The 22,820-nt window shown below is 40.3% G+C and overlaps 1 protein-coding gene across 3 annotated transcripts in view; it reads left to right on the top strand.

The window, feature by feature from the left end:
• The window catches only part of LOC129768995 (WD repeat and FYVE domain-containing protein 3), a 108,582-nt gene that overhangs the window by 34,184 nt on the left and 51,578 nt on the right, over positions 1-22,820 (top strand). For all 3 annotated transcript variants that reach the window (XM_055770972.1, XM_055770970.1, XM_055770971.1), the window contains one exon: positions 22,611-22,803. In XM_055770972.1, coding sequence (XP_055626947.1) covers positions 22,611-22,803 — 193 coding nt within the window. The remainder of the gene's footprint in view (positions 1-22,610; positions 22,804-22,820) is intronic.

Raw genomic sequence — 22,820 nt, 5'->3', positions numbered from 1 at the left:
TTTTAGGACCGGAACAGAGTGACGCCACACATCAGCAGAGAGGAGAAAGACGCGATCTATCAACAGAAGAATGGTAAGAAGGTTTAAAAAAAAACGGTAAAAAAACAGGAATAAATTTTCAATAGAGTTCTGGATAAAATACACAAAAAAAAAAAGAAAAGAGAGAAATTATGAGAAAAAAAATGTGTTAATGAATGAGAAGAGAATAATCGAACACGTTTTAAAAAAGTTAAATCAATTTTATTGGTAATTTGCTCAAAAGCTAGAAATATGAAAAAAGATCGGCAATGTAAAAAAAACAAATCAAAACAATGTATGAAATAAAAACAAAGAACGAAACAATGTAAAAAAAAAAAATTTGTAATTACGTACACTGTAAAATGGTCAAACTGGTAAGACGAAAATTAATTTTCAACGAGGAGCGAGACGTGGTCAGGCAGGCAAAGACAGATCTCAGCATAACGCTGATGGGAAGAGGAACGATTCGGCATCCCAGCCGGATGCTCGCAAGAAGAGGACGACGAGTCATGCGGAAGGTCGATGGTCAACGGTGTTGGATGTTGTGAGACGATGGAGCCAAAACAACATGGAGCAATTCGAGAGTCGAGTAAAGCGGGAATCGTGATCACCATCTGATCCTAAGGACACTGGAGTGAAAGTAGTAGAATTCATGATGGAACTGGATTCCATAATTGGAGTAATGACTTTGTACACTTTACGTTGAAGTAAAAGATTACAACAGTCTCAAAAAAATGATTATTTATCGCCGGAAACTGATAATACTGTTAAAAATGAACATGAGGCACATGATGTTTAAAGTATTGATGAAAGATGAACGAAAAGCCTTAAATGAATGGAAAAACTATATTGCAAACATTACAATTGAAGATGCAAATGAAATTCCAAAAAAAAACTGATAAACAAAATTAATTTCAATCCAACAATGGAAGGCGTGGTGGACTTAGGGACCATTCTAAAAGGTTGTTCTAGAATAGGACCCAGGAACACGCATCAGAGAGAAAGACAGATAACGTGACGTGAAGAGGAGGCAAGCGGCAGCCCACACCTAGTATCAGAGACCAACCAATTGACGAGTCACAGCGGAACATAAGCAACCAATTGACGAGTCACAGTGGAAGGTGAGCAGCCAGTCAGCGGACGGACAATAAGAGCAACGATTTTATTTAAAAAACAAGAAAAGTTTATGCAAGAGTGGAAAAAAAATAACAAAAATATTATATTTATAATTATGAGAAAATGCACATGAGATAATGCAATTAAAAAAAAAAAGAAGTAAATTCAATGTTAAAATAATAATAATAGTATGAATCTAATATATACAGAAAAACGGTAGATTAGGATAAAGATAACATAGCAAACAAGATATTGTTATACACATTTATACATATATGAAAAAAGATTAATTTATAAAAAAAAAATAAAAAAACAAATTGATTAGAATATATTAGCCTTTCGAACCAATTTTAGGGAAAACTCTTTTAGTTTCCCCTAAAACTCATTGAGTAGGGGGATATGCAGCGACCCCATAATAACAGACGGGTTTATTTACCCAAGTTTACGATAGGGCCCGATCGAGGCAAAATAAAAACATCTTTATCGCACGATCCTTAGTGAGGATCGTGTGAGTCAGTTTTAAGATAAGGTCGGAACGATCCAGAATAAATAAATAAATCCGTTTCTTTTACGATCATATGATTCATAGTTTTTCAGATAGGGAAACATTTTATTGCACGACCCGTGTGAGGTCTAGTTTACGATAAGCTCGGGTCGATCCCGAACATAAATAAATACATTTCTCCTGCACGATCCTGTTTGAGGATCGTGTGATTTATAGCGTCTAGTTTTAAGATAGGAATTTTTGTTTATGTTTTGGTGTTACGATAGCGGGGAGCTTATCGTAAGATTAGGTTTCGTTAAGAGGAATGAGAAAAATAAAAAGGGAGTGAGTTTTGAGACACGAAAGAGGACGGTCGTTGTCTCTCTTGTTAGAACGGAAAAGAAATCCAGTTGCCTAGACCGCTAGGCAACGCCTCTCAGCAGGAAAGCTTCTGAAGATTATTCTTCAGAACAATGTATCCAATACTGGATTCATAAAACCTTGAGCTTCCAACGTAACGCTCTTGTTTTCGAAGTCCCCCAAATATTCATTTATTCATTCATTCAGAATGGATTTAGATTCAACAAATGATCTCTAAATCAACGATAGTCCTACGTCACCCTTGCGGTTATACCATAGATATAACCCACTTCATGTTTTTTCGAGGCCAGTAATATAAACAGAAGTGTTTCTTTTGAGAATAGCGCAAAATGATGAGAAATGTTTATATTCCTAGTAGTTTCAAGTCACTAATGTATGGCTCTGTATGCATGCTATGGCCAACGCTTGTTTGGCGTTTGATTTACGTTGTACGAATGATGCCTGGAGGTGCAATCCCACTGAGGCAATACTAAATAACATGTAGCATGATATTTGATGCTTGCAAGTGTTGTTATTGTTGTTGTTTCCTCGCGATGCCAAAGATATATTGCTATAATCAACTGTAACCGAGTAATGTCAATTGCGGAAAAGGCCACCGGAATAGCGTTCGAGGTAAATTTTCAATGCATTGACATGAAATAAATTGCGACATACGATCTGCTAGTGTATTGTTCTGCGAAGGCAAGAATGAATCATCAGTCAATTATCGTCAACTGATTCTACTATGAAAAAAAGCATTTCAGAGATTGTTCTACTAAGCAGTTGTTTCTAAAATTTCACAGCATTATAGAATAATATCCGAAGGTTTAAACAAGCGACTTTTATAATATAACAGCGTAGTTCTACGTCAACAATGCGGTCGTATCTTGGACACAACCTCCTGTAATTTTTTGTTTCCACCAAGCTGTGTTTCCCTCACACAGACTTCAAAATCAATGTGCCTGGGGGAATCCGCTTTGTCAAAACATGCAAGTCGGGGGTATTTTGTTCCCACCGAGCTGTGTTTCCCTAACACGGACTTCAAAACTAATGTGCCTGGGGGAATCCGCTTTGCAAATACACGCAAGCTGGGGGTATTTTTTCTCACTGAGCTGTGTTTCCCTAACCCGAACTTCGTAATTAATGTGCCTGGGGGAATCCGCTTTGCAAATACATGCAAATCGGTTTTTTTTTGGTGTTGAGTACTTTTGTACTCGCTTGTCGTTGTGCAGACCGGAATATGTTTCCCTAAAACGTACTTTTAAACCGAGAAGCCTGGGAAATCGTCATTTCACATACTAGAGATGAATGAACTTTCGCGGTTCGAGAACTACGTAAACATGAGATGTGCAATTATTTCAGAGGGAAATGTAAAATACAATGATCGTTTATCAATTCTTCCGTTCACATATTTCGGTAGTCCTAGGCATCATATCAAACGTAAAAGGACGTTCATCAAATTTATTTGTAACGAAGAACATAATCTATTACAAAAATTTCGATGCATTCTGAAATAATATTCGAATCGGTGAACAAGTGAATTGCATAATATAATTGCGTCGTTCTACGTCGAAAATATGCGGTCGTGTCATACATACAATCCCTTACAATAGATTTTCATATAACTGTAATGTTTTTCCAACATTGCAGGGATGGTTTTTGTAATTCAAATATTCGCAATTGGTGGACCCGAATCAGGATGACAGTTTTATCGAATAAGGCCATTGACTTTTGTTTTTACGTTATAGATATTTTCAACGATATTGTTTTGAAGACATACTTTGAATTAAAGAATATTTAAGTTTCAAATAAGGAAAAAATGAATCTATTATTGCAAAGCTTTTAAATTAATAATTTTTAAATTATTTTCTAGTTCTTCCATAATTTTGATATCCGTCTAATGAAAATCTGAATCATTCTCTGCTTTTGGCAAATTCCTTGTAATTCATCAGATGTTTCATATGAAACTTATGCTTCTGACCGACGCTACTGACCAGTTTCTGTTTAAATAATTGTATCAAACCTCATGTCCCGTATATCAAATTACACGATAATGGGAAGAATAAGAGGATTAAACTTCAGAATCCCATATGGGAGTAGCTCAGATTATACTGATCATGAGATGGATAAATTCGAGTTTATTCTGAGATATAGAAGATATTATTATTCATCAAAATCGTAGAAACGGTTCTTAAAAAACAGGAAGTGGGTTATATCTATGGTATAACCGCAAGGGTGACGTAGGACTATCGTTGATTTAGAGATCATTTGTTTGAAGTTGAATCTAAATCCATCCTGAATGAATGAATAAATAAATATTTGGGTGACTTCAAAAACGAGAATGTTACTTTGAAGACTCAAGGTTTTATGCATCCAATATTGGATACAAAAAACCTTGTTCTGAAGAATAATTTTCAGAAGCTTTCCTGTTAACTGCACTTGATTGACAAATCACAAAACCAAATGTATGTGGTCGCAGTATTATATGGATAGAAAACATTAAAATAAACTCGCTTGAATGTAATTTTCAATTCCAAGGGGAACTGGCAGATTATTTTTCAGCAACGATCATTTCTTTCCAGGTTTCCTCTCGATAACCAGCAAACGAAAAGAGTTGCGCGCGTGTATGTGTGTGTGTGTGTGTGGCGGCTGCTTCTATGTCTTCCCGAGAAACCGTATTTCGATGCTGATACTCTCTTGGTCACCTTCTCTTCTCCTTCTGATCGATCGGCTTTTCTGCGCTCCCTCACAGTTAAAACAAACTGATTGCATTTCAGGTCAAGCCAGGTAATGAATACCTCGATCCCTCGCCGTTCAGCTCGTTCAGTAACGATGTTGTCTTGTCGATGTCCTCAGGCGTCGTGCACAAATTACGTAACGCAAAAATCCGGATTTTAAACCTCCCCCCCTTTCGTAACGCAATTTCCTATCTCTAATAAACAGAAAGTAACGCAACATCTAACCCCTCCCCCCTTATCGCGTTACGTAATTTGTGCACGACGCCTCACGAAAAATGAATGGGTTTCACCACCAGAATATCATTTCAGTATGCTTTTCGTGCGTGATTGAATCGAGAGAAGGTGCGGTTTACGATGGCAATTTGGAAGGCAAACTAGAGGAGAATGAACTCTCTGAATATAAAAATTTCGGCGACTGAGCAATAATCGATTGAAAATTATATAATTTTGGCGATACGAAACATTTTCCGTTTTTCATGTTATGCATCCATTATTGGATACGAAAATATCCTACTGATGGGAAAGAATAATCTTCAGAAGCTTTCCAGCTAATTACACTTGATTGAAAAATTACGAAATCAAACGTATTTGGTCGCTGTGTTCGCCATATAATTAGAAAACATTAAAATAAACTCTTTCGCATGGATGTATTCTTCAATTCCCAGGGAACTGGCAGATTATTTTTCAGCAACGATTAGATCTTTCCGGAATTTTCTCGATGCTGTATGGCATCCGAACGAAAATTCTCGTTTCAGTTTGGCCTGCAAAAAACTTTTCTGAACTCTAATCCATCAAATTTGGAGCCCTGAAAAGGGCTGTTGATTATATGCTAAGCTAAAATAGCACTCTCCTTGGATTCGACGGGCCAGCTGGATTTCCTTGGGCATGATGTGACGCGTTTTGCATGGATAGCACACAAATTGGTATCTTCGAATAAGCCTCCTGCAGCGTCATAACCGCGGAACTTTGGAAGCGCAAGTCGGTTTTGAAGTCCTGAGCAATTCCACGAACCAAATGCTGCAAAGGTAGCTTGCGGATCAGCAATTCGGTCGACTTCTGATAGCGACGAATTTCATGCGAAGTTCCCGGTCGATAGCGATGTGGCTTCTTCATGCTTCCTGCGGCTGGTGCGCTTATCCGAGCTGCTTTCGTGGTGCCTTACCACCGAAGGACTAACGAGCTGTCTGCTTAGTCCCGATGAAACGAGTCCTCACGGTGCGAGAGTAGAGTAAGAAATGAACGAAAGCAAGGGAAGTGTCATTTTATAAAACATAAAAGAATCGAATGTAAACCCCACCCTCTTTATTATATAAGCTTACTGTATACTCACGAATAAAATAAGGGTGGGATTTAGATTCTATACTTTTATGGTTTATAAAATGACGCTTCCTTTGCTTTCGTTCATTTCTTACTCTACTCTCGCACCGTGAGGACTCGAGCTCGTGAGTCTTTCGCAGACAGCTCGTTAGTCATTCGGTGGTAAGGCACACGAAGTCAGCTCGGATAAGCGCACCAGTAGCAGGATAGGTGGAGAAGCCACATCGCTATCGACCGGGAACTTTGCGTGAAATTCATCGCTATCAGAAGTCGACCGAATTGCTGATCCGCAGCTACCTTTGCAGCATTTGGATCGTGGAATTGCTCAGGACTTCAAAACCGACTTGCGCTTCCAAAGTTCCGCGGCTATGACGCTGCAGGAGGCTTATTCGAAGATACCAATTTGTGTGCTATCCATGCAAAACGCGTCACATCATGCCCAAGGACATCCAGCTGGCCCATCGTATCCGAGGAGAGCGTGCTATATTAGCTTAGCATATAATCAACAGCCCTTTTCAGGGCTCAAATTTGATGGATTAGAGTACAGAAAAGTTTTTTACAGGCCGAACTGAAAGGAGCATTTAGCGAAAATCGTGGTTTCGATAATAATTCGTTACCGATAGGTGCCATGGATATGGATTTCTTAATGAAGAATATGAAATACATGACATGATGTAGTGAATATATCCGAAGAAATCACTTTGGTGAAACTGCATTATAAAATTATTTGTGTACGAATGCCGCAATCGATAGTCGACTCTAATTTGCGCTTTGTAATTTCCTCGGAGGACTCGATTCCTCCTTTGAACATTAATAATCTCTTTCTGGTAAAACGATGTGGTATGAATCACATTATTTAAATGATAGAATGAAGAAGTTTTCTGCCAATTTCCTTCAACCTCCAAACGTATCTTTCTCCCGTTTGTCGTTTTCGCGTTCGCTAATCCTTTCTCACAACACCCATTTCTCGTTTGAGAAATTGTTGAGTAAACATTGTTTGCCAGTGTGCGTAGAGCGGAAATTCCTAAAGATTCATTGCACCTCTAATAAATTGCCGAAAGACGTGGTCTTACGTTGATCGCACTTGATTGAAAAAATCCAAAACGAAATGTATTTGGTCGCAGCATTATATGAGTAGAAAGCAAATAATCGCTCGAAAATTACTTGATTTTCGCGATGTGAAACATTTTCCGTTTTTCATGTTATGCATCCAATATTGGATACGAAAATTTCCACTGATGGGGAAAAAAAATATTCAGAAGCTTTCCTGTTAATTGCGATTGATTGAAAAATAACAAAACCAAATGTATTTGGTTGCAGTGTTATATGGATATAAAACATTAAAATAAACTCTTTCGCATGAATGTATTTTTCAATTCCCAGGGGAACTGGCAGATTATTTTTCAGCAACGATGATAGCAACGAGAATTCCGCGCGTGTATGTGTGTGTGTGTGTGTGTGTGGCGGCTGCTCCGATGTTTCAAGCGGAACCGTGGCATCACTCTCCTCCTGATGGGTTCCGATTTGGCCTTAGGTGCACAAACAGGCTCTTGGTGACACCGTTCATCTGCGTTTTCATGATAAACGAAATTAGCTTCACAACAACAGCGACAACATGCTCCAATCGCTGTTCAATCATAACTGAGTGGGTTTACGAGCGGCGCTCGCTTATATACCGATTGGTGATTTCAATAGCCTGTTTTGAAAGCAATTTTAAGACTATTGAAACATGTTTTTGGATGAAAAAGTAACAAGTATATGACGCGTAGACATTTTATCTTTCAAATGAAGTGTTTATCATACCATTTCGTTCAGTTGTTTAAGAGCTATTAACGCTCAAAATCTCGGTCTCCAGCGTAACGCTTTCGTTCTCGAAACTTTGGTTTTACACCCCGGTATAGAAATGAAAGACGTAGTCCTACGTCAAAATGATTTTAACGTTGACCTATAACTAAATAATTTCACTATTCAAATGAGTAAGACAGAGCTGAGTACAAGAGTATGCGAGATATCGATTATTAAACTCTTGATAGTCATGCTTTATCTGTAGAATTTATAGAAAGAGGAAATAAAATAACATTCCCTTATGTTCAGCAACTACAATATTCAAGTGGAACCTAGTATTCCTCCTCATTTTCGAACCAGCGTTTGATTCAGCAAACTAACGCACCAAGCAAATGATTCATTGAAATCATCGACGTATAATCGCAAACTTGTCATTTTAAAACATACGTCCAATTAAATGGAATATCATCTCATACACTTATTTATTTTACCTACATAACGTTCAAACGTCCGAAATTATGCAACCGACATATGGTTCAAACGCTCGAAATTATGCAACTGACATGTATCTTATAAACGGGAATGAACTCTTTCACTTCACGGAGTTTATTTTTACACGCAACTGACCGTGACAATGATGATAGGCACAAAAAGATTAAGTGAAGTGTAAGTGACGTGAAAGCGTTTGTGACAGTGATGTTCGTGATCAGGCCCTATATTTCCACACAGTTGAAACGTTTTCCCGTGTTTACAGTCCACTGTCTTGGCGCTGAGGAACGCCAAGAAATTGGTAAGGGTCTATTAGAAGATTAATCAATGAATAGTTCTGCGATTGAATCCACGAACGTTCGCTTAGTAAATGAACGTGAATGTTTGAAAGGATGATGATATCCATTTTGTGTGGGTCGAAGTTTGCCGGGTAGGCCAGTATAATATAAAAGTTGATGGGTCTGAGCCTAGGGGCACGGACGGGATCTTGCCATAGGACTTTGATTGTGTGTAGTAATTGCATTTAAATTGAATGTTTTCATTGTTCAAAACCTGTAGTTTTTCTCTTTTGACACATCAAATGGAAGCCTTGAAAAAACCGTTTCCTGTATGAACTTGTATCCTTTAACGGGTTAGATGAGATAGCGTGAAAGAATCCGGAACCACAATCTGTTGAAAATTGTACACAAAAATTCAATTAAAGCCATAACTACCCTTTTCTTCGGTTTATTCAATTATGCGGAAGAAGACAAAGAGTCATCACGTATCATTTTTGAACACAAGTCTAAATAGTTGAGATCTACGTAAATATAAGCCTAAGTCAAATAAATCTATGACTACAAGAAATATATTATAGATAAAAATAGCATTTTCTCCTTCGTCGCCACATTGTCCGGAACATTGTTTGTTATAACTTTAGAGTCAGGTGATGTATATTGAGTGTTATATGGCCATGAGTGCTCTCTTGAGAAATTCGTATAGCTGCTATAGTGAATTGATCTCATTGGGAGCTAAGTTCTGCACGAATTGTTTGGGCAACATACAGTACCTATTATCGATAAAGAGAGAATAATTTATCATACGCATCAACTCACATTGTGAGCTAACTTAACTTTTAACTTTTAGTTAACTTTTTTTACTATATTCATTGGTCATGTTTTAGGCAAAAAAAATGCTGGATAAATTTCCTGTCTGATGGTATATAACACAATATATGTCGCAATAATGATTTATTTTGAATAATGTGCATATGAAAACCCTTAATGAATCGTTACATTTTTCGTAGAGTGACCCCCTATATAGAAATCAATGACATAGTCCTATGTCAAAAAATTTAACACAACTTTTAGAGTGACACCTCACGTACTGAATAAACTGAATCCTTTATTCATTCTCATTCGATCCTATACTTACAGCATAGTGTTTTTCTTATCAAGGGTATTCAACATTCACTCAGCCTTACACAACCGAGAACATTATAGTAGAACTGATAATGAACCAAACTATGATGTTAAGTGATTTCAAACGTGCTACCTTATTTTAGAGCGGACTTAGCATGTACGATGAAAGTTGTTCCCTGCTCGTTTGTATTATCGCTGCTCTCATAGATCATGAAGTATCGCACCATCGAATTCTTCCAGATGATTTCCTGCGGCGCAGAACGAATTTGGGTATTTGTAATTTTGTTCTCATGTGTCTTCAAGTTGGTGTTAAATTTGCCAGTCTGAATACTTTCGAAAAACTCGGGTTTTGGGTTGATGTTATTTTTATGTTTCTTTATGTGATAAATAAAAGTAACACACTTTTAGAGTGACACCTCACGTACTCAGTTTACTAATTAAAACTGACTTATTTCATTCACTCTCATTCGATATACACTAGTTTTCATATTTACACTATGCACAATGCTTTTTATACAATTCAAATCCCTCTTTGGGTTCACTAAGTCAAGAATCATTTTGGGTTTAAATGAGAGTATCCTCTCTGACGGAAAGCGATCATCTCCTGTCAAGCAAGTATTTCTATATGTAATTAAAAATAAATTAATCTGGTCCTCCAGGTCAAGTTTCTTCACTTCAGGTTCTAATAAAAACTTTTTAATACTTCTTTCACAATCCGGACTGATCTCTCAGCTCGCCCATTGCTAGATGGATTATAAGGTGGACTTTTCATCACCTTGATACCCTGTTTTTCTAAAAAACTCACAAAACTAAAAGAGTTAAATGGAGGGCCACCATCTGTAACTATCACGTCTGGTAAACCAAATCTTGCAAACAATTCAACAAACTTCTTCAAAACTTTCTTGGTGTCCGTGCCATGTTGCATCCACATCACCTCAATCCATTTAGAAAAACTGTCAACAATTAACAGGAAACTTCGCCTTTCAAAAAAGAGAAAATCTGCATGTATCCTGCTAAAAGGTCTCGTAGTAGGTATCCATGAAGAAGAGATTTTTGTTTGTGGAACTATCGCCATTTTTTTTTACATATATCACATGATGCAACATAGCGTTCTATGTCTGCATTAACCCCATACCAATATATGGAACGACGTGCCTATTGCTTCATTTTGACGATCCCTGCATGATTAGCATGTAGAAGTTTTAAAATGTGATTATGCATTGATAGAGGAATTATCACTCTATCTTGATATAGTAAACAGTTGTCTACTATTTCCAAATCATGCTGATTGGATACATTTTTAAACTGTTTCTCCATTTTCTCAGGTCAACCCTTTTGCAAGAAGGCAATAACCTTCTGCAGAAAAACATCCTTTGATGTTTCCTTAGCTACTGTCATACAATCGATTGGGAAATCATGACCAAAATTTATGTTATTTAAAAACACAGGATCAAACTTTTCTGGTACCTGTTGGTCTAAAGGAAATCGCGAACAAAAATCCGCGTTCCCCATTTTTGATGATGGCCTGTATCTTATTTCAAAGTCATAAATGGATAGTTCCGAAACAAACCTTTGAAGACGTGTCACTAATACAGAATTTTTTCCTAGTTTACCAAAAATACCCACTAAAGGTTTATGATCTGTATATACTAAAAATTGTTGACCAAATAGATACTTATGAATTTTTTTTATTGTGCACACTAAGGCTAACGCCTCCAAGTGTAGTATTGGGTATGATCTTTGAGCTATATTCAGAGAAAATGAAGTGAATGCTATTGGTCTCTCTATTCCATCTATATCATGAGCTATAACGCCTCCCAATCCGTAACTGGACGCATCCGACACAATAACATTCGGTTTCTTTGGATCATAGTACTCTAACAAATTTGCCTTCAGAAGCTCCGATTTACTTTCGCTAAAAGCCTTATCACAATTTTCATTCCACAAAAATAATACATTTTTCTTCAATAAATTGTACAAGTGATATAGATTAGATGATAAATTTGGAATGAAGCGACTGTAATAATTGATGAGGCCCAGAAATGATTTCAATTCTGTAGTATTCGTCGGTACCTTGGCCCCCTGAATTGTAGATAACTTGTCAGGACATGGAAGTGAGAACATGACCTAAGTATGGTAAGGTGGACACAAAAAATTGACACTTGTTCCAGTTTATCTTGATATTAGCCTTCACTAACTTATTCAGAACTGTATATAACCGTCTTCGACATTCGTCAAAATCCTTACCAGCAATGAGTACATCATCCAAATAGCAGAAGACTCCATCTGTCTGCCCCAAAACTTGCTCCATTACCTGCTGGAAAATAGCCGCACTTGATGACGCCTCTTGAGGTAACCGGTTATACGTGAATAATCCTTTAATTGTATTGATTACAACTATTTTCCTCGACTTTTCGGATAAGGAAAGTTGAGTATATGCACTCTCAAGGTCTAAAGAACAAAATAGCTTGCAAGCTGCAAGATTAGCAAATAAATCCTGCGCCACAGGTAAGGGATAGCTATTTGGAAGGATCAATTTATTTATTGACACCTTGCAATCAATAACTAATCTAATTTCATTATTTTTTTTCATTACTACAACAACCGGAGACGCCCACTCACTGGTTTTAATAGGAGTAATGACATTTTCTTTTTCGAGTTTATCTAAATGAGAAATTACTCTGTCTCTCAAACGGTAAGGTACATCATAAGTACGTTTGAAAATGGGCGTGTTTTCTCGCAATATTAATTCCGCTTCATAACCAATAATTGGCGTGGTAAAATCTTTAGTGAATAAATTAGAAAATTTTTGTTTTATATCTGAAATAACTGTCTCCACACTGGTCTGTAAACTCACGTTATTAACGTTTTCTGGTTCAGAAAAATAACTTCTCCAGTCCGAGTAAAACACATCTAACCATTTTCTGCCTATAAGAGGAATGAAATCATTTTCGCAATCTATCACAATCAATTTTAAAAACTTTTCAACTTTTTTTTTTTTTTTTTTCAATTTTACATGTACCTTAACCATTCCCTCAATGGCCAATTTTGAACCATTAATTACTACCAACTTTTGGTTACAATGAATAAGCGGCTTGTTCAATAGCCCAACATAAAAGCTTTTGCTCATTATTGTGACCGATGAACCGCAATCGACTTCCATCTTCACAGAATTACCCTCGATCGATATCACTATGTAACATGGCTAATTTTATTTAAGGACGAAACTAACATACAATAATAATCACCTGAATCACTGTCACTGTCGTCGCTATCTTTGTTAGCCCTCATGCGATTGAGTAATTCAGATAATTTCTTGTCAGACTCTGGCCCGTCACTAACACCGACATTATCCACAAAATTAATAGCATCCCGTTTCAAATTTTTCACTTTAAAACATCTCTTTTTTATGTGACCATCAAGGCGCGTAGAAATATATCCTAAGGTGGGCCAACTTGCTAAAACCACTCTTCAGCCATCTTGGAAATCTACTGTGTTTTGTTTTTAAACAAAACACAATACGCTTGTGCCGGAGCTCACTCGTGATCAGTCTGTCTCTTTCACGCTTCAAGGAAATAATTCGCCTTCTGCTTTCTTCCGTACTGTTTTCATATACCGCTCCCCTAACCAACTTAGTGACGAAACGGCCTCACCTAGTACCTTAGACCCGTCTTGGTGACCATATTTGCCACAAAATTCGCAGACCATACCGCTTCCTTTGTCATTCTTATATTTTCGCCATTCATCCGACACAAAACTATCGTTTCCACGATCGTATCCGTTCCTACTTCTTCTATTATAAGATGTTTTATTCCTTCTGTTCATAATGTGCTTTTCGTTCCTAGATTTTATGAAGCCCAAACGGGTTTTTATCGGACCACGAATAGTAGCCACTTGACCCAGATGATTGGTTTCACTAATTAATTTTGATCTACTAGCTGCTAATTCCTCTTCTAGCAATCGTCTCTGAAGATTTTTGTCGAACACTCCCATAGTATACCGATCACATAAGGCCATTTCTTTGAATTCGCCAAACCGACATTCCTGGGCCAACAATTTCACAGCCAGAATAAAGTTCTCTAAACTTTCATTTGGCTGCTGTACTCTGCTGTGGAATCTGAAACGTTGCATAGAACTTGACTCAGCTTTATCATATCTCGATTTCAGCTTCGTCACTATTTCTTCATATGTAAGTCGGTTCAAATCCACACCAGGGTACAGTAGTTTAAGCTCATCGAAGTGTTGCGGTGAAACATTCCGCTCAAAGACCCCTTGTACAGCCATAAAGTAAATACGGCAGAATAGGTAGACGTAGATAACGTATGGGAGAATTGTCAATAGATAAGAGCAAGAAATCAAAAAATAGAATTGTTATCATTTGATGAAAAGCGTGAATTCGAATCTTTGAGGTGAATTAAATTATATTTCCTGATTATTAGACATACTAAACTTACAGCTGATTTCAGACAAAATCAACTAAAATTTATATTTAATTTGGAAACTGATAGAGAATGTATGATCTATGAATGAGACTAATTGTGAGTAATTTATTGATATAACCTGAATTTTGTACTCAATATTAAAATAAACCTTCCAGCTTTGAGCTAATCTCACCTGAAAAGAAACGAGTAGCTTCAAGGAACTCAGAAAGAAAAGTTCAAACAACATTCTCAAAGAATTATCGTCAGAATGAACCGTTCATTTGTCCGTCAGACCCGCTCTAAAACCAGGGCTACTCAAGAGGCTGCTGGAAATCGCAATCAATCTGGCGACTGCGCTTGTGCGACGATGGATGATCCGGACACGACAGCGGATGATAGCTTCGTGCCGTCGGCGATCGATCTGGAGCACGGAGGAGACCATGATTGTGCGGTGTGTGATCGGCCCAACAATGCCGAACTGTATATGGTCCAATGCGTTGGTTCCATTTCTCGTGCGCAAAGGTCGACACAAATGGAGTTCGCGTGAATGATTTTTCCTGTGTGCAATGTTCCACCAAGTTGCCTTCCCCACCTGCGAGTTCTGTTACTGGACGGTCCAGTGTTTCTAGCTTACGGCGAGCTCAGATAGCCCGAGAGCTAGAACAATTGGAGGAGGAAAAGCGGGCACAGGAGAAAGTACAGGAAGAACGTCTACGGATGGAGAAGCTGTTGGTCGATAAAGCGATGAAGGACAAGATGGATCGAGAAAAGGAGTATATCGCTCGAGTTTGAGGATGAGCTTCTACGGCAGCATGATGAGGAAAGATCGTATGCAGGAAGTAAACACAGTAGCCGTAATAGTATCCAGAAGGTGGAAGCATGGGTTCAGGAGCATGTTGAGCCGGCTACAGGGGACCAAGTCGATGTGGAAGCGAATGAAGTTGGCTCTCGTAGCATCGCACAAACGGGAACGAAACCAACCGGAACGTCAACTCCATTGATGACCAGCGGTATATCGGAGATTATCGGAGATGATGTTTCCGTTCCTCGTACCAGCGTAATCATCGGAGGAGGTGTGGAGAATGAATTAGATTCCGAGAATAATCAACATCCCACTTCACCAAACAAGCTGATTTCTTCAAAACTATTGCTAGTTAACATGGAACCGTATAGGCGCCTACTGGAGGATTCTAATTCCGCTCCGTTGAAAAGTGGGTCCAATACTGGGGCAATCCCGAAAATCCTTCCAAAGCTTCCGAATCCTCCTCCATACGACGCATGGAGACAGGAAACCAATGAGCGGAGGAAGCTACAGTGTCTTGAGTTACAACGTCTGCATGAAATCGAACTGAAGCGTCACGAGCAGCATGAGCGTGAGCTGGAAGATCGCCTCAAGCGTGTGGAAGAGGAACGTGACGTGGAACGACGGCGGCTGCTTCAGTTAGAAGACGTCTTGCGGAAGCAACGTGATCTAACGCTGATGCATCAGGAAGAGAACAACCTACAGCGTCAACGTGAAGTGGACCTTGTCAACAAGTTGAAGCAAATAGAACAGCAACATGCGAATGAGAAGAACCAATTACTTACGGTGGAAAATAATTTGCAACATTAGCTTGAAATGAGTCGTCAATTGTACCAGGACCTGAAGACGGCGAGACAACATGAAAGAGATGAAGACCGTCAGCGAATTCGGTCATTGGAGTTAGAAGTGTCCAAATGCCAGGAAACACTTCAACGTTAACGGGAACAGACCTGTTCACATCAAGCGACAGAGCCGCAACAAGTTTCACCAGTGGTTTCGAATCAGTCGATTCCACACGTGAGCACGAATCGTGCTCCTCAGGTAGGGTTTGATGAAATAAATAAACACGTTTCGTTTCCAACACCCTGTCACAACGTTGGTGGTTCGATCAACAGGGTAAACACCCCTCATTTGTTCCCTGTACCCCCGGAATTAGAAACACAGAATCAGTTGCAATACAACTCGTTAGGCAACACTCATGTAGGGTCACAGAATCAGCTACCACTCAATTTCGTAGGGCAGCAAGGTCAGCCTCAGTTCAATCCATTAAGTTCGTATCAAGTAGGTCCGCAGGGTCAACCGCAAATCAATCAGTATCACCCTCCAGGATTCATTCCACCGGTTCAGTTCCCACCAGTACTGTACGGTCCAACGCAGCAACAATTGGCTGCCAAGCAGGTTATTCCAAAAGAACTCCCCGTTTTCTCCGGGGATCCAATAGACTGGCCACTCTTTATTAGTAGCTACAAGCACTCCAGTGAAGCTTGCGGCTATTCAGATTCTGAAAATCTGCTGCGATTGCAACGTTCTCTCAAAGGCACGGCAAAGGAATCGGTCAGTAGTTTTCTTCTTCACCCTTCGACGGTTCCTCAAATTATTTCCACGCTACAAACTTTGTATGGAAGGCCAGAGCAAATTGTCCACAACATGGTGAGCAAAGTTCGTGCGACTCCAGCGCCGAAGGCGGAGAGACTCGAAACATTAATTCAGTTTGGATTAGTCGTTCAAAATTTATGCGGGCATCTAAAGGCAGTCGGAATGGAAAATCATCTATCAAACCCCATCTTGCTGCAGGAGCTCGTCGATAAGCTGCCAGCAGCCATTAAATTTAGCTGGGCACTCTATCAAGAGCATATACCGAACGTTGACTTGAACGCCTTCGGAGAGTACATGGCTAAAGTGACATCCGCTACCAGTGGTGTCACTAACCTATGTATGACAGCAAGGTGTCCGAAAGACGAGAAACCGAAACAGAAGGGAAAGGCGTACATCAACGCGCATGCTGCATACGACCGGAAAAGTGATGGAGTATCCAGTAATCAACCGAAAGGTTTACGTAAGGAGTTACCGGCGAACAGCAGGGGAAAAGAAGGCGATGGAGATAAACGCTGTTCAGCGTGTAAAGCTGGAGATCATATCGTTGCTAGCTGTCCATCGTTCAAGAAACTATCATTGGACGAGCGCTGGAAGGTGGTGAAAGAGAACAAGCTGTGTCGCAGATGTCTCGTGTCACATATTCGATGGCCATGTGAAGGTGAAGCTTGCGGCATCAACGGATGTCAGAAACGACATCACAAACTTCTACATTATGAGCCTGCCCCCGAACAATCCGGGGCAACCACCAACGCTACCGTTACCATTCACAGACAGCCTGTGTCCAAAACTTTATTCAAAATATTGCCGGTAACGTTGTACGGTAAAAATGGTTCCGTTAATACCTACGCCTTTTTGGATGATGGATCATCGGTTACCTTGGTAGAGAAGGGAATAGCAGACAAACTTGGAACTGGAGGAAAGCCACAGTCCTTGTGTATTCAGTGGACCAGCGGGATCAACAAAAAGATTGTAAGCACACAATTACCAAAACTAGAAATTTCGGGACTTGGTTCCAGAAAGCGGTACAACGTCACGGAGGTATACACAGTCGAAAACTTGGGGTTACCGGAGCAATCGATGGATTTCGATAAAATGAAAGAGCAGTTCAAGCATCTCCGGCACCTACCAGTCAAAAGTTTCCAAAGGGCCACACCCGGACTGCTAATCGGGTTAAACAACTCTCATCTCTTAGCAGCATCAAAGCTTCGTGAAGGAGAGGAACAAGAGCCCATCGCTACAAAAACTCGTGTCGGATGGGTAATCTGCGGAAGCCTACGAGGGGGAGATATTCAATTCCAACATCGGCAGATGCACATGTGCGCAGAAGTAGCGGAGGTTGATCTGCACGACTACGTGCGTGAATTCTTCTCTGTAGAAAGCTTAGGAGTTTCGGTAGCACCAAATTTGGAAGGAAGTGATGATCAGAGAGCTCGTCGGATTCTCAAAGAATCGACGGTGAGGACGCCAAGCGGAAGGTTTGAGACTGGGCTCCTGTGGAAACAAGACTCAATCGTTTTCCCAGATAGCAGGTCAATGGCTGAACGTCGACTGAAATGTCTCGAGAAGCGTCTTGACAAGGATCCAGCTCTTTACGAAGGCGTACGAAAACAAATCGCAGAGTTTGTGGCCAAAGGCTATATCCACGCCGTTACAGAATCGGAAATGGCTGCTTTCGATCCAAACCGTATATGGTACCTTCCTCTTGGAGTAGTCGTAAATCCCAATAAGCCTGGAAAAATAAGGGTGATTTGGGACGCAGCTGCTAAGGTTGATGGGATCTCATTAAACTCGGTGTTGCTGAAAGGCCCTGATTTGCTGACTCCTCAACTTTCTGTTATGTACAAGTTCCGTGAACGTGAAGTGGCTTTTTCTGGTGATGTCCAGGAAATGTTCCTGCAGCTAAGAATTAGATTCTAGGACCGGAGTGCGCTTTTATTTCTGTTCCGTAACTCGCCGGCTGAACCTATTGTTACGATGGTCTCTGATGTGGCAATCTTCGGGGCTTCCTGTTCTCCAGCGCAGGCCCAGTACGTCAAGAACCTGAATGCAGCAGAACATGAAGTAGAGTATCCAAGAGCAGCGGCGGCAATCAAGGAGAAACACTACGTCGACGATTACTTGGACAGTGTCGATACAGAGGAAGAGGCGATTGAACTGGCTCTGGAAGTGGCGGAAGTTCACCGGAAAGCAGGCTTCCATATTCGCAACTGGGTTTCAAACCGATTCTCGGTTCTAAAAGCTTGATAGGCTCACTAGTGATCCAGGGTAAGATCCTTCTTCAGGACGTTTGGAGAGCAAGACTGGACTGGGACGATCGCATACCCGAGGACCTGTTCGTACGTTGGAAGCAGTGGCTGCAAGTTCTAAAAGAACTCGATAATGTTCGGATTCCCCGGTGCTACTTCCCGGGGTATGATCCTGCCTGTTACGACGATTTGGAGCTCCACATATTTGTGGACGGCAGTGAACAAGCTTACTCTGCAGCAGCGTACTTCCGTGTTCGAGATCAAGGACAAATACGATGCGCGCTGGTTTCCTCCAAGACGAAGGTAGCTCCACTACAGTTGACGTCAGTTCCTCGGTTGGAGTTGCAAGCAGCGGTGATCGGAGCTCACTTGCGCAAAACGATCGAGGATGGTCATTCGGTACGGGTCAAAAGTACGTACTTCTGGAGCGACTCCAGCACCGTAATCTCGTGGATCACGTCGGATACTCGACGATATCGACAATACGTAGCATTCAGAGTCAACGAAATTCTATCTCTGTCAAAAACCGATGAATGGCGATGGCTGGGATCAAAGATAAACGTTGCCGATGAAGCTACGAAGTGGGGTAAAGGTCCGAACTGCAAACCTGACAACAGATGGATGCGTGGACCCGCCTTTCTATACCAGGAGGAGAATGATTGGCCGATGAACAAAGTCACGACGGCGAGTAGAGCCGAAGAAGAGCTGCGTGCGGCATATGTCTGCAGTCACTTCATATCAGTGCCGTTAGTAGACGTGTCACGATTCTCGAAATATGAGCGGTTGTTGCGGAGCATGGCGTATGTGTACCGGTTCGTTGGAAAGCTGTTGCAACGTATCGAAAAACAGCCGAAGAATGGTGAGGTTAATGTCACCAGTGAAGAGTTGCTAAGAGCAGAACGAAGCCTGTGGCGACTAGCACAATCAGAGAGCTATCCGGACGAAATAGCCACACTGAATCAAAATGCACGTGTGGGACCAGAAAAGCAGAAGGCACTAGAGAGAAGCAGCTCGATAGCTACTCTGTCTCCTATACTCGATGAATACGGAATTCTTCGGATGGACAGCCGCATCTCGACTGCAGACTACTTGACATACGACACAAGATACCCTATAATTCTGCCGCGCAAACATCCGGTAACCAATTTATTGCTAGATTGGTACCACCGCAAATTTCGTCACGGCAATAACGAAACCATTGTCAACGAAGTTCGGCAGAGATTCCGCATTCCTCAGCTCAGAACTGAAGTACGAGCTGCAGAATATCGGTGCCAATGGTGCCGTGTGTATAAAACCAAACCAGAATCGCCAAAAATGGGTCCACATTTATTATGCCGTTTAACGCCGTTCCTACGACCGTTCACGTTTGTAGGAATCGACTATTTTGGCCCCTACTTCGTAACGGTCGGACGAGCCTCAGTCAAGCGCTGGGTTGCGGTCTTTACTTGCCTGACAGTTCGCGCAATACATCTGGAGCTAGTCTACAGTTTGACAACGGATTCGTGCAAGAAGGCTATACGGCGGTTTATCGCTCGCAGAGGAGCGCCGCAAGAAATATATACGGACAACGGAACAAATTTTGTTGGCGCAAGCAGAGAGCTAGAAAGCCAGATACGGGAAATCAGCATCACGATGAGTAGCACCTTCACTGATGCGAACACCAAATGGCGGTTCAATCCCCCTGCTGCTCCCCACATGGGAGGATGTTGGGAACGTATGGTACGATCAGTGAAAACAGCGCTAGGAGAAATGCCTACGTTACGGAAATTGGACGACGAGTCATTCATGACATTGTTGAGTGAAGCAGAACATATGGTCAACTCACGGCCATTAACATATCTACCGCTGGATAATAGAGAAAAAGAGTCGCTGACACCGAATCATTTTCTGCTACTCAACTCTAGCGGAGTCCGACAACTGGTGAAAGATCCGGTGGATGCCAAGAAAGCCGTGGGAGAGAGCTGGAACATGATTCAACATATGCTGGACCAGTTCTGGCGTCGATGGATAATGGAATATTTGCCAGTAATCTCGCGGAGGACTAAATGGTTCCAAGACGTCCCAGCGGTCAAAGAGAATGCACTGGTTTTGATAGTAGAAGAAAGAGTTCGCAATCAGTAGATCCGAGGTCGTGTAATCCGCACATATCCAGGGAAAGATGGAGTGGTACGGCGAGCAGACGTGGAGACATCTGGCGGAATCATGCAGAGGCCCGTCTGTAAACTCGCAGTTCTCGATGTTCGTGGAGAAGAAGGTGTTGAGGCAGGAGGCCATGAAGGCGATGCAGTCGAAGAAGAGATTGGCAGAGATGGTGACCTCGAACCATGCTCCGAGCGTCACGAGGGGGAGGATGTTGCGGTGAAACATTCCGCTCAAAGACCCCTTGTACAGCCATAAAGTAAATACGGCAGAATAGGTAGACGTAGATAACGTATGGGAGAATTGTCAATAGATAAGAGCAAGAAATCAAAAAATAGAATTGTTATCATTTGATGAAAAGCGTGAATTCGAATCTTTGAGGTGAATTAAATTATATTTCCTGATTATTAGACATACTAAACTTACAGCTGATTTCAGACAAAATCAACTAAAATTTATATTTAATTTGGAAACTGATAGAGAATGTATGATCTATGAATGAGACTAATTGTGAGTAATTTATTGATATAACCTGAATTTTGTACTCAATATTAAAATAAACCTTCCAGCTTTGAGCTAATCCCACCTGAAAAGAAACGAGTAGCTTCAAGGAACTCAGAAAGAAAAGTTCAAACAACAGAAGACTTGTTGACCACTATGGTAAATGAGTTGAGCTTTTTTGTCTTCCACTGGAGTCTTACTGACTTGAAAATAAAATTCTAACCGCTCAACCCAGTTACAGAATGAGGTACCATAAATATATGGGTCAATGGCCGATATCGTATTTGATGCCATTGCTTATGATAGCCAGATTTTTGTCTGTCTCACCAAATTGAGCTTTCTCATCAATTTAAGCTTTTTCGCCAAATTCGGTTTTCTCAAGGCTTTCTCACGGTTGTTGAATATGAGAACGATGAGTACTTTCACTGCTTTCACCGCCAGTGAGTGAACTTTTCCGCTGTCCTTTTGTGTACACTGATGAAGGGCTAAAAGAACACAAAAAAAGACACAATTAACATAATAACCGAACAAAAGAAGGATCAAACACAATAAATGAAACAGATTAAAACAAAAAAAATATATATCTTTTTATATGTGTTTTCACAATATTTTCTCCTCTCCTTTAATGATTTTTTTTTACATATAACATTCAGCTTTACACACTGAAAACGCTTAAAGAGAACACTACTTTTAGTGTTCTGTTCAACAGTTACCCACAATTAAGTTTTTCACTTAAAAAAAACTTTCGTCAATAGGATTGGACAAAACTTTTCCCTCGTCGCCACTTTTATGTTTCTTTATTTATCACATAGAAGTAACACAACTTTTAGAGTGACACCTTACGTACTCAGTTCACTAATTAAAACTGACTTCTTTTATTCGCTCTCATTCGATATACAATTACAGTATAGTAGTTTTCATGTCAGGACATTTACTCAGTCTTTACTGGTGCACCACAGTTATGTAGTTGGTTTTATTTATCCCTAATAATTTTTTGCCAATACGTATACTACCTGTGTTTTCAAATATGAAATGCGATTAAGTTACTAACCATCGATGTATTTTAAATAGAGTATGTCGAAATAAAATTGTCCATTTGTCTTTCAGCTAATACGCTCCATCTCACTTTCTATCAGAAAGATATTGTTGCGTTATACAAGAATAATGTCAATTCTAACGCACATTTTCGTATTTTTAGGTTCTAGTACGGCTTTGTTCTCATCCGTATCCAGCAGAAGAATTAGCGCGTGTAGATGATCTATCGTTACTATTCTCAGCAAACACGTCTAATTGTCCTCCGTACAACGTAATATGGAGAAAATCTGCAGCAGAAATTTTGACAACACTTTCGCGACATGGTTTGACTAACTTTGTTGTGAGCTACTTGCACAGTGCGTGCCATTTCTTT

The sequence above is a fragment of the Toxorhynchites rutilus genome, chromosome 2 (genome assembly GCF_029784135.1).
Source record: "Toxorhynchites rutilus septentrionalis strain SRP chromosome 2, ASM2978413v1, whole genome shotgun sequence".
NCBI lineage: Eukaryota > Metazoa > Arthropoda > Insecta > Diptera > Culicidae > Toxorhynchites > Toxorhynchites rutilus.
This window is presented reverse-complemented; position numbering and strand designations above follow the sequence as displayed.